This window comes from Papaver somniferum, unplaced genomic scaffold (genome assembly GCF_003573695.1).
Source record: "Papaver somniferum cultivar HN1 unplaced genomic scaffold, ASM357369v1 unplaced-scaffold_128, whole genome shotgun sequence".
Taxonomy (NCBI): domain Eukaryota; kingdom Viridiplantae; phylum Streptophyta; class Magnoliopsida; order Ranunculales; family Papaveraceae; genus Papaver; species Papaver somniferum.
Genome location: NW_020621936.1, coordinates 7084483 through 7097202, shown reverse-complemented (window position 1 = coordinate 7097202; position 12720 = coordinate 7084483). Strand labels below are relative to the sequence as shown.

Below are 12720 nucleotides of genomic sequence, written 5' to 3'. Positions count from 1 at the left end.
CTTTTTCTTTTAAAAGAATCGGCATGTCATGATTTTTTTACTTTTGATGTGGCGGATTTAATACATATTTTGTAGCCAATAATTTTTACCGGACTTTAAATCTCAAAGTATGAAACAGAACAAACACCAAATTCTAAAATCCGTTAAATTCAGATCAGCTTGTTAATCAAATGACTTAAAACTTGAAACACCATTACCTAACTGCATACATTTTTTTTCAAAGTATGAAACAAACCAAATTTTAAGATTATCCTCTGTAGAGAAGAAGTGTCATCTGATGATGTGTACCCGTGAACTACTTAGATGTGTAGAGTGACATAGACCCACAATATGGCAAACAAACATGATGATTGATCTTCATATCTGACTACTGGTTATTTTCCTTCAGAGTGCGTGGCCAGGCCATAATACACTTTTAAGAAAACCAAAGCCGTTAATCTATAGGGCAGCAAAAGTAAATGCAGAAGCATCTCCAATAGTATCGGTAAAAAGAACTCAAACTGGACGCTATGGATCTTTGCCCGACATAGTATCATGGTGATTTTGGATGTGGGAGATGCTAGTGGCAAAGCACGGGCTGAGTTTATTTTTTCCAAATCAATTTGTTAAACAGTCATATTGCAGCACTTTCCTGGTTCTAAGTCGAGCTTCAATCGCAGATTTCGTTGTTCTTCATGAGTACGGTTGGCATAACCATGAGTTTGACTGTCTCCTACGTTGTTCATCAACATCTATATGATTTTTGAAGCAACTAATGCTTGTGCCTGCAATTATTCACGGAAAATAATCTTAGTTTTATGATCTTGCAATAGTTACAAAAATGATATAATCAATTAGTAAAAAAATGAGAACATTGTGACTACAAAGCCTGTTTATCAAAGCAGCGTTCAACTAATGGTCTTATCAATTTTGGTTGGCCAGGATAAAGAACATAAAAAAAAAAACACAAAAGGAAAACAAATACTAAAATCATAGCCCCGTCAATATGAGTTGTAACTGGAAAGCGGGGAGGGAGCAAACTTGTCAATGATAAATTTATTGCACTTTCAGCAAGCATAAGTTGATTTTTAGTGAGGGTGGTAGATACAGTTCAACGACAATAATTTTGGAAGAGAATTCACACAAAACCAAATGATACTGACATGGTAAAACTATAGTGAAATTAAGAAAAAGGTGGTTCCATGGCATAAACGAAGCTAGCTCCACATTTGCCACTGTGGCAAAATGGAGTTGTCAACCCAACCAAATGCCGCCATGAGAAGGTCACCACTTCCTATCGACGAAATGGTTACCATGCACGTAGAAATCTCAGCAGCGACATACACATGCTAAGGATGCTTGGTTCTCCAAAGATATTAGATGATGCTTAGGGAAAATGCACCATATCCTACACATAGTCCAGCTAAACCTGTTAGAGACTCATTCATTAATGGACCAAACTGAACCATGAAACTTTATTCTAAAAAGAAATTATACAAAATCAAAAAATCTAAGGGAAAACCATGTCAAGCAATGAAATTAAACTATCTTCTTTGTGCACACCACCGTCATTCCCTTCATATGCATGAAAAAGGAATGCATCATGTCAAGATTTGTAACTATGCTGTTTAGTATAAATAACTTTGATAATCAACATTTTTTTGTTCAATTAATAGCTTATAGGCATAAAATTCTCAACACTTGATGACATCAAATTGGAGGTACTACAACAATAAAATAGTTGTATATTTCCACCATACCTTAGCGATACACTAATATGATCTTCCTGCCTCCCATATTCGAGGTCCTATTATGAAGGGAAACTTCACCAACTTAGCGATACACTAATATGATCTTCCTGCCTCCCATACTCGAGGTCCTATTATGAAGGGAAACTTCACCAAAATATAGAAATGAAATAATAATATCAAATGAATTCAACTAAGAAGATGAGTCAAGCCTGGTCCATTAAACATGAAGAGGCTAAGATAATCAACAAACCTTACTGTCCCAGTTCTTTCCTCTTACGTAGAATTGCATCCTGGTTGGACCGGAAATCTTCATCCCAGAAGAAGTGCTTGACCAATTCGTGTTTGGCATCCTCAAAGACAGTCCTGCTGCAATATTGTGAACGGTCGATCTAGCAAACAACACAAAAATCTATCTTAGACAGATGGTACATGGACTACAATGAACAAACAATAAACAAAAATCCTATCAAAAAAATTCAGGGTACCATATTATAATTCGAAAGGATCTAATTTTGACTCCCAACTATAATGATGTGAAACATGCAGAAAAAATGTGTTCACCTCTACGGCTAAAGCATGTAATATCATACAAAACCAATGAATCGCTTATAGTTCATGTGCACTCTGTTGTGGTTAAAAGTTAGGGTATACTGCAAGCTTAGATTAAATTCGTGATAAAATCAAAACAAAATGTATATCAGCAGCTGACTATGAGTATCGATTGTTGCAGAGAGATTAATTTGCCTGCAAAATCAAAACAAAATTATGAATAATTAAAAATCCTAATTCGAAACTAAGAGCAAAATCAAAATTGAACAGAGAAAGGGAACAAAACAATAATCTTGGTTAGGTTGCAACTGAAAACCCTAAAATAAGAAACCCCAATCAAAAGAGAAACCTAAATCATGTCTGGTGAAGAGAGATGAAGTAATGAACCCTCACCTGCAAAACTAAAACACAGTGAGACAAATCAAAAAATCAGTCGAACAACACCCAAATCAAAATAAATATAGAAAAAAACAACAAACCGTAAATGACATCTTTTTTTTTTTTAAGAACAGAGGCAAAGATGAAGATGAAAAGGTGATAAGTGATTTAGGTTTTCTTCTACAGGGACCTGAATCACTGATTCAAGTTTTTGCTGAAGCAAATCTATAATCTCTTTAACTCTTTTTAAGCAGAAGAGATTCAACACCGGAAACATTACTATCTTCACTGTTTTTCGGCTTCTGGCAAGCTTTTGCGATTTGTTTCGAAGTATTGTTCTTTAACCAACAATATGAAACCGTAAACAAAAAGAATCGTCACTGATATTCCCTGTATAATGAAACTCAAAAAGTAGAACCCTAGCAGAAAGAAGACAAGAAAACTCGAGAGGAGAATAGAGAGAGCGAGTTTTTTTTTTTTTTTATGTTTCGGAAAAGAATGTTTTCTTTTCTTCTTTTTGAAACTGTTTTTTAATCAAAAAAAAACTGCTATTCACTGTTACATTCGTATAATTTGAGAAAAAAATGGAATGGAGAATTTTCAAGAGGACGGGGACGCTCATTCAAGTGTGGATATTCTTACCGCGCGACACATGGCCTCACATGATTTAGAAGTTTAAAGGGTTTGATTCTCAGCCCTATAATTAAGGCTTGATTTTCCCCTTGTATTTGGAATTTTTTCCTCATTGGACATTGCCCTTGGCATTGATTTCTAATCTATTTTGCACTTTCCAGGATAAAACAACAATAAATAAAAATTTATAATCTATTTTGCACTTTCTGAGTTAAAACAATAAATAAAAATGCATGTGTATGTGTACACCAATGTAGTCAATCCCGGTCGATATATTGCCGATATTATCGGTTTCGGCACTTGAGCGAGATGAAAACCACCATATTGCCGATACGAAATATGACTGATAATCTCAACCGGTATACACTGACACGGCCGATATATCACCTATATTGCCGGTTTAAAGCTGATATTGTACAGATATTGCTTATGTGAATAATATTTGTTATAAAAATTATAGGCATAAAATTTGGAACCGATATTACACCGATATTTCAACGATAATTTCTTCGATATAAAGTTGTACCAGTATATTGGTCGTGGCCGAGACAAACCTACAGTACATTGGTATACACACGTATGCAGGGCAGGATACAACACCTAGTTAAAGGTAGATGTAAGGACCAAACACCATATTTATGGTTATATATCTTGTTAATAAATGTTGTTGTATGGAGAGAGTTGCTACAAATTATGAAGGGTGAGAGTTGGATCCTTCTGTTCTCTTTATATTCTCGCGAGTGATAGTATACACAGAGTCCATCCATCCATAGAGTAGTAAATGAGCTTTCCAAGAAAAGAATAAGAAAAATGCCTCGAAAGAGAAAAGGAGTTGAGAGCATTTAAAAGGAGAACCAACCATCGGTGATGCTGATGATGCAATTAAGTGGATGATGCATGAAAATTAAAAGAATGCATGGGGTGCTGGTAGAAATTTAAGGATGCATGAAGAGAAAAGTACTGTCAAATGCTGGATCTTCTTATTCATCAATTAATTTTGTATTTATATAGAGAGAGATTGAAAGAATTCAAGTTTTGATTTAATGAAAGCAGGTAGAGTTTGAATCTTCTTACTTACATGATCAATTACTACCTCCTTCAATATCCCACCTCCCTTCAATTCAATGTATGGTTTGGCCCATCATTTTCTGTTGGCATTCACCTGATTAAGACATATTTATTTCATATCTTAACAAATGGAAATTCTAAATGGATAAACTTCATAAATTTAACCTCACAACACAAGCACAGAAATAATTCTCCTAAAGTTCCAGAAAATATATTAACCAACTGATCCGTAAGATAAGTGACAAGAAACCATGTCAGTACTCCTTAAAGCCCACTAGTATGCTAGTGTGCTTTGCTCATCGATCACTCCTGCATGCTTGATATGAAATCAAGAAAGGTATATATTGAAGTCAAGTAGTCAAGAATTCAACCATTAGACTAATATTTTCAGGTCAAGATAATTAATTATTTAGGTCGACGGAGGTGTGACTAACTCAAAAACTAAGTTCTTACATTGTTCCAAAGAGCAAAGGGAGTGAAATCGAGATTCATTAAATAGGAAGATGAATGGGGTCATAGAGAGATGTGGTAGTTTACTTGTTTTTAATATCTCTCCATCGATTTTAATGGCTGTATGTATGTGCAAATGTTTGAAAGCTTCCTCTTAAAGTATGAGTTTTCTCTAGGTGACCAAAATCTGGAAGTTGGAGTTATTGCATGGCATTCAATTCCTCGTCAACTGTATACCTCCTTGGCATTCTCCCTCCTCATTTATTTATCTACCCCGCTCTTTCACTACCTCAACCTCAACACCTGTATAACAAACTACAAATTAACTGCTCTAAGTCTAAGGGTGGATGCGGATGCATATGTGGCTTGGCTAATTATTAGCTAGGCTTCATTATATTCTCCCCTAATGATCTAATGATTGGTGTTATATCTAAAAAAAAACATAGAAGAAGAAAAAAAAAGTGATACACAAAGATTATACGTACGGGCAGTAGCTCAGTTATTGCGCACCTTTAATTTTATGCATGAAGCCGTTTGGTTATGATAGCATTAAGTGGTGATTCTCACTATGATTTTGGTGTTAGATGTGCGCTGCAGGCTTTTCAAGTTTTATGCACGTTCTTAATGACAGTTTCTGCTCTTCATTAGGAGCTATCGATGATGGCAGATGAGCAGTTTGTCTGTGTTATTAATTCTTGCGCAGTTCTTCTTCTTTTTTTTGTTCTGCGGTTAATAGAGGGAGAGAATCTGCGGATCATTCATAGTTGATATTGGTTTTAAGTTGAACGGCTACAAATTCGAACGTTTTTACTTTTGCACATGCTTGTGCCTTATAGATGGGACTCCAGTCTAAGTGTGTGTTGCATAAGTCTTAACGCGAATTAGTAGCAAATTGGGCTCAAGTATGTACACCCTATATGTTAGGCGGTAGGTTGAGAAAAAGCCATGGAGTTGTTATCATTATGGCAACCAAACGATTTTAGGGAGCCGTAGTAGCTAACTTAAATCTTAAACTAGAAACTAGCAAGTACTCTGTAGCTACAGAAGCCAATAGAGCATTAAGTTTGCATGGGAAAGAAACTTTCATGGAGAGGTGGGCCCTTTTAATGCTCCTAATAAATTTGGTCCTCTCTTAGATTTTCTTGTTTGCTATTCTTTGCCAACAAATGTATTTGTGGTTCAAAGTTCAAACTCTCCTATATAAACCCCTCAAACTTGATCACAAGCATTCTTCAAACAAGAGAAAACGAGAAAAAGAGATCAGCTTACAAACTTGATTAGAATATTACCATGGTTTCTTTTCAAACACCTAACTTCCCACTTAATCAAAGAAAAACTACCCTACATAATGAGAATTCATCAGTTGTTTCATTATCAAAGAAGAGAAGGTTGGAAGAAATAGTAGTAGATGATAAAGATCAGATGAATTTCGAGAAAGGATCGAATAAGAAGATAGCTAAAGTAGTCGACAAAACAAACTTATTCCGAAATGATACTGAAAATCCGCTACCATCGGAATGGCAACGTTGCCTTGATATTCAGGTAAATAATAAAGCTGTATGCATGCACAAATCATTGTTCTTTGAGGATTTTACTTACATAATAACAACTTAGCAATCGAATTTGTATATAGTATTAGTCTCTGAAACTTTTCATTTTTTTTCTGGCAGTCGGGAGAAATACACTTCTACAACACGAGAACCCATAAGAGAACTTGCAAGGATCCAAGACTATTATTATCAACAAGTCCGAAAAAGTCAAGTAATCCAGATCACATGGGTTTGGATTTGGAACTTAATCTAGGCTATGAATCATCAGCTGAAACCCATGTAGACGATACTCCAACTGATAACTTGATGTCTTCACGCGAGATTTACGATGCCAAAACCAAAGACAAACCAACAAGAAGCTTGGGTGGTTCGTCGAATTGGTTATCAGTCGAGGTGGATCACAGAGAAATGGTGGCAGCCGTTTGTATGAGTTGCCATATGTTGGTTATGTTTTGTAAATCTTCTCCTTCTTGCCCTAACTGTAGATTCATGCATCCTTTAGAGCAAATTCCTTCAGCAAGTACTAGTCTGAGCAAGCCTAGGCTAAGGTTCTTGCATTGTAAAGATGGATCCAGGCTGAATAATGTCAATTTCATGAAACTCTAGGTTTCTGTGCGTACTGCTGTATGGTAAATGTTATGTACTTTCAACTGTTTTTTAACTTCAGTCTCGTCGGTCTGACATCTCTGTAAATTATCTTTTCTTTAAATAGATGTTATATTTCCTTTTCTTTAGTGGGGTGTTTTTTTTTTTCACCATGGAGAAGATTTGGGATGCAGAAGTATTTGCTCCATTGGTATCTGAAGTTCTGAACACGATCTTGAAATGATACAATATAACATAGATTTCAGAGGTACAAGCAAGATTGCATCACGAATTACAAACTAATAATTTCCGTAAACTGTGGGTACTAGATTTACCCTAAAGAATTCTTGCTAGTTATTTAAAACCGCAGTCTGTTACTTTTGCCCTTATTCTGCAAGACTTCTTTAAGAACTGAAGCTATTCTATTCGCCATATCTCGCTCCATAAACGTCTCTTTCACCCTTCCATACCCTTTCTTTCCCATTGTTGACCTCATCTCAGGGTTTGCTGCAAGTTTCACGATGTTCTTTGCAAGAGGTAAGATACCCTCTTTCCCAACAGGATGCAACCAACCTGTTGATCCATCAACCACAATTTCCGTTGTACCTCCCGCTGCCGTTCCCTGAGAACAAAAATTACGTATCGACTTCATTAAACTCAACTTAGATCATTACATAGTCGACAAAGATGTTTCAAGAAAAGACTCCATGGACAACTACTTGGACATGTTCACGTGTGTATTTACTTTGGCTTAGGTTGTTTCATTTTACACAGGATTTGGAACTGGATAGATGGGTTACCCTTACTCTTTCGCAATCAATACTATATTCACTCTCAGTCTCTCACTTTATTAACATCAGAATGTGCCCACATGATTATTACAGGGTTGATGTTGATCAGCAAGAGGACAAGATCATAAGAGGAATAAAAGAAAAAAGCTTTGCTCATTCTCACAAGGGCTAAGCTGAATGTGAAAATGAGGAGGTAAAGGCTGGAAGATGAGTAAAAGGTTCAAAAGGTGGGCAGTACTCTAACATGTATAATGTGGATTGAAACTGCCAAGATATCTCTACTCTAGGCATGTGACCTAATGCAGCTCTAATTTGCAAATTTGAGCTGAACTGGAATCTTACTTAAGTGGTTTAAGCATTTAAAGGTGGATAGAATAATTAAACTGTGAAGTGTGAACCAACTTGTACTCTAGGTATGTGACCTAATGCAGCCAATTGGCAAAATGATTTAAGCAGACTCTAAAAGTATGTTGGAGCATCCACAAAGGTGGAAGCTCAAAATGCCAAACTACATTTGACCTCAACAATGGCACTTTCCTAAATCCCACACTTGTGGAAATTTATATTATAGCTGGTGGTGTTAGAAAATGAGCTTCATTGAGACTCAATTTTTAATCTTTTCCCACAAACCACATTAAATTTATGCTAACATTACTTAATTAAAAGAAAATAAATACTAAACGTACTTTTAGACCGAGAATAAAACAACACCAAAATCAGCTCACTTTAAGATTGTGCCTGGCTTACAGGCGTACTTTAAAAGTACACCCCATGCCTGACATGGGGTGTATTTATAACGCCCTACCAAATTTGGCGATTGCCAAATTTACCTCTTTCCACTACGGTGTTGTTTAGTGCCAAATTTGGCTTTTCTAACATGCAGTGAGGATGCTCTTAGGTTGACTAATACAAGCCATATATATAATCAGACCATGCTCAAATGTGGCACCATAAGTTAAGTGTAGTACATGGCTCTGTTTGGCCAATAGCCTGGTCTTCTTGCTACCTATCAGGGAACAAGATGGACCTAGTAGCCAACTGATTATGCAAAGAGTAAAAGATGGACACATATATGGAAACACAACAGGGATATAAGATAGAGAAGGCTAGCAAAAATCTGAATGGGGTCTTACCAATACTGGCAGCTGAAATGCCATAGCCTCAATAGTTATCCTCCCAAAGCATTCACCCCTGGCCTAAAGGGAATGATATGATCAAGATTAAGCAGGTAATTCAACAAATGATACACTTAACTGGAAAGTGGGTTAAGGGTTCATTATGCAACAAAGATTAATATAGAGCAAGCAAAGTACCTGAGAGTTCTGCACAAGTACATCAAGTGCAGCTAAGTACGGAGCTACAGCGAGGGTTTTATTGACAAAGTGCACATGATCCTGAATCCCCTTATCTCTCACGAACTTACGAAGTTCCGTTTCAAACTTAGTTTGGGCATTCATGTCACTTCCGACTATTACAGCATGCATCACTGGCACTTGTAGCTTCTCATCCTGGATTATGTGTAGACTTTCGTGGAAAGCACGGAGAAACAGATCTTGACCTTTTCCACGTGAAACACCTGGATTTTGCTAACTGTCATGCTTGAAGCCATACAATGTCCAATTCAAATAATCATAAACTGAAATCAAACTGGGTTCTCTATCACTAAGAGGCATTGCATATCTGTGAATTGTGATTGATGACATGTATAAACTGGAAAGTGGACGTAAACTACCAATCTTCTAGGCATTTTCACTTTTTAGATGATCGCTTGAATTAGCATATAACCAATGATTCTATTTTACTTTAAAGTAGCAAGATCTTACTATTGATAACAGCAAAGAGTACATCTTCATTCCGCACTCCTAGACTTTCCCGTATATGCTCACGTAAAACCCTTCTAGCCACACTATCTTCAGCTACTTCCATTAGCTCTTTGCTATTTCCAAGATGAACAACATACGTCCGGGGCATCTTAATCCTACAAAGAGCAAAATGATTAAAATCTGTTAATAAAAGAAAAGAAAAGAAAAGGATAAGTAAATTCAAACATTAAAGTGCAATCCATATCAAGGTATCAATACCATCAAATGGCAGTATAGAAAGTTCCCGAGCAAGCCGAAATACTTATTGATAAACCAATAGAGATATGGTGTAGAATGTAACTGACATTACCCCAAACGCTCTCGAGTCCTATTTTTCCAATATTCAGCCGTTGTATGTGAATCAATCATAGCACCTGCAACAAAGGGGAGGTGCTTAACATACTCCACACTGAAATAGTGGCCTCGCATTTCATGAATCCACCACAAAATCTTCGGCAGTACACGAGAAACATCATTCTTAAGTACAGCATCCAGCCATTTCCCAGCAACCGCAGTGTTTAAAACAACCAAATCAGCTTTAAGTGCTGTATCTATGGCTTCTTGTCCCTTTGCTGGAAGGACCTAACGACCCCATGAAAGGCTTAATTACTAATTAGTATAGGGAAAACTTGGTGATTCAAAAACTACTAAACCCAACTTTTAACAACTACAACTTCCAGAATTCTGGACAAAATGGTATAAAATGAGCTTCTCTAAATAATCAAAAAAACAAAGAGTATTCTACCTGAACTCCTCGACCCAGCATCTTATGTTCCAAACTATGCATTTGTTGATCTTCTACCGTTGGTTTTTGGCTGGTAATCCAAACAACTTTTGAACCAACACTTGTCAACAAAAATGCCAGCTCCATCAATAGCAACGGTCCACCTGCAAAACCATACAATTTACAGAAGTCCAAACATTCATTTCTCAGATAAATACATAATTACAAACTAAGCCACAAGTTTTATAAGCCGTCTAAGTATCAATGCATGGTTTGAACCTTGTACACTACTTCTAACAAAAATTTGCAGTTTAAAACTTCTAATCACCAATACAAGAGATGACAACATTTTATGTGCAATAGCTCAACCGAGCAAAACTTAAATGGGCATGCGCGTCGACCATAATCCACACTCCTGGAAGGAATTTAAATCTCAACTGTAAAAAGGATCCACTTTAGAGCAACTACTGTATTTATACAATTGTTATAAAACTACTAATTGATAGAAGAAAAAGAAGACAGAATGAGAAAATTACCAGATAAAGAGAGCTCATGAGAAACCAAAAGAACAAGTTTAGATTTCATGAAATCCAATGGATTTCTCTCAACTTCTGCATTTCCAGTATTTACTTGAATCAGACCATCATCATTACTGACACTGTAATGACCATGGGGATCACAAAAACCGTTTGATGGCCTAATAATGAAAATCATTACAGATGAGATTGAGAATATAAGTAGAAATATCAATAGATATCTTTTCTTCGGTGAATTAAATCCAACTGAGTGTTTTCCCATAACTAAATACGTAAACAAAATTGATCTAGGGTTGCTGTTTAAATTCAGGCAATGAATCCCTATCAAGTGTCGAATTTGGGGGTTAATAAAGTTGAGGTGTATCGGGTTTGCAATGAAAGAACATATTCAGAAGAACTTCAGATCAATTGAGAAACTAGTACTGTAACACTCTCTGTCTCTCTTAAGTTTTATTAATGTAGCTTCTTTTCTTACGCCCCAGCTACATCCCCAGTGTACAAAGGTGGTTTTCTCGTGTTCTTTCTTTTGATTTTGGATTTTGGCTGTGAAACCAAACCGAACTAAACTAGTCTTAATACGAACCGAGCCATCATCCAACCATTTTTCATGGTTTAGGATTTTTTGAAAGATTTTAAGGGGAAAGCTGACTACGTACTAAAAGGCCAAATGAAATTGACTAAGAATAACTCGGGCAGAATTAAAAAATCTCGATAATCTTCAACCTCGAACTCTCCCACGAATTAATTGTTCTTCTGTTATGATTCGATCCTTCTCGAATATAATGAAACAAAGGCCAATTCAATACCGGTATGGATTCAGATACAACTAAACCATTAGATTACTGGAATAAATACGTTTGTGATCTTGATTTCTAAAATCAATCACCATTAGTTTTATTCCCTATAAACTTAATTTGTAAAACAATATTTTTTTGTTATGATCATTATTATTATGATCGTGTATGCCACACATACATGGATAGTGGACAAAAATTGATGATTGACATAAGGATCTCTCGCTCTATAACATCCTTCGGTTAATTATCACACATTCATATGCGTTTCTTTGCATTTCTTTTTGGTACCCCTTTAGTTTCTGTCTGAATCCCATTTGATGTTCTTTTAGCCTCTTTGAAGTAAATCATTGATTTACTTTTTTTTGCTGAGAAAAACCACCTGGGATTAACTTAAAAGTGAAGTACAAACATCAACTAGGGGCTCCTTCCTTACAAGACCATCCAAAAAAAGAGGAAAAGAAACCCAATTGTTCTTAATACAGTACTTTCTAGCTTGACGAGCAAGATTATCAGCTAGATTGTTTTTGACACGATGAATATACATAAGTTTAAAAACTATTATTACTAGAAAGCAAACTCCTACAATCCTTAAGAACATCACTGCTCCACCATCCCACTTTTGAACAGTCTCCATTCACAAAATCCACCATTTGAAGACAGTCGCTAAGAAAAATGACTCTAGGCAAATTCATCTATATAGCCCAAGAGATACCCAAAAAAAGTGCATTTGATTCAGCTCCAACCGTATCTGGAATCATCCCAAAGTCACCACGAGAACCCTTTATTGTTCCTGCCAAATCACACAGAAAATACCAACACCCATATTAAAATCCTTCTAAAAGCCATCAATAAACATAAAATGTTCCACCTCAGTTCTACAGATCTTTTTATGTATGTTACTATCTCTCACAGGAATGAAAGGTTTAATATATGAGTTTATTATTCTTTTCACATCTAGTATAACTTTATTTAGATCAATAGAAATATTTCTGAAAACCACATCACACCACAACTTCAAGATACACCACATTGTAATAGCAGCAATACTTGGCCAGTTAACATTATAA

The 12720-nt window shown here is 36.0% G+C and overlaps 2 protein-coding genes and 1 long non-coding RNA gene across 5 annotated transcripts; 1 reads left to right on the top strand and 2 right to left on the bottom strand.

Moving 5' to 3' along the window:
* Window positions 1-131: 131 nt before the first annotated feature.
* LOC113332038 lies at window positions 132-3140 on the bottom strand. Of its 3 annotated transcripts, XR_003351293.1 has the most exons (5): window positions 2629-3140; window positions 2292-2474; window positions 1981-2119; window positions 1740-1858; window positions 132-764 (listed from the first exon to the last, which is right to left on the bottom strand). It is a non-coding gene; the product is annotated as an uncharacterized LOC113332038 (long non-coding RNA). The 3 variants fall into 3 exon arrangements; XR_003351292.1 differs by having other exon boundaries at window positions 1740-1874; window positions 2292-3140; XR_003351291.1 differs by having other exon boundaries at window positions 2292-3140.
* A 2916-nt stretch (window positions 3141-6056) lies between these two features.
* LOC113332065 lies at window positions 6057-7092 on the top strand. Its single transcript, XM_026578741.1, has 2 exons — window positions 6057-6350; window positions 6479-7092. The coding sequence occupies exons 1-2, from the start codon at window positions 6099-6101 to the stop codon at window positions 6962-6964; spliced, it is 738 nt and encodes a 245-aa protein (XP_026434526.1). The 5' UTR covers window positions 6057-6098; the 3' UTR covers window positions 6965-7092.
* A 40-nt stretch (window positions 7093-7132) lies between these two features.
* Window positions 7133-11636, bottom strand: LOC113332064. The gene is made up of 7 exons (XM_026578740.1): window positions 10857-11636; window positions 10342-10484; window positions 9907-10178; window positions 9558-9712; window positions 9048-9310; window positions 8868-8930; window positions 7133-7565 (listed from the first exon to the last, which is right to left on the bottom strand). Exons 1-7 carry the CDS (start codon window positions 11116-11118, stop codon window positions 7302-7304), a joined length of 1422 nt encoding a protein of 473 aa, XP_026434525.1. The 5' UTR covers window positions 11119-11636; the 3' UTR covers window positions 7133-7301.
* Window positions 11637-12720: the final 1084 nt, after the last annotated feature.

What these genes read in the sequence shown, in the direction of transcription:
- LOC113332064 (XM_026578740.1), bottom strand. Translation starts at nt 11,118, where the DNA reads ATGGGAAAACACTCAGTTGGATTTAATTCACCGAAGAAAAGATATCTA. An exon ending in AGGACTCGAGAGCGTTTGGG is followed by an intron (nt 9,713 to 9,906) that starts GTAATGTCAGTT and finishes TGCTCTTTGTAG; the next exon opens with GATTAAGATGCCCCGGACGT. An exon ending in ACTCTTTGCTGTTATCAATA is followed by an intron (nt 9,311 to 9,557) that starts GTAAGATCTTGC and finishes AGCAAAATCCAG; the next exon opens with GTGTTTCACGTGGAAAAGGT.
- LOC113332065 (XM_026578741.1), top strand. Translation starts at nt 6,099, where the DNA reads ATGGTTTCTTTTCAAACACCTAACTTCCCACTTAATCAAAGAAAAACT. An exon ending in AACGTTGCCTTGATATTCAG is followed by an intron (nt 6,351 to 6,478) that starts GTAAATAATAAA and finishes TTTTTCTGGCAG; the next exon opens with TCGGGAGAAATACACTTCTA.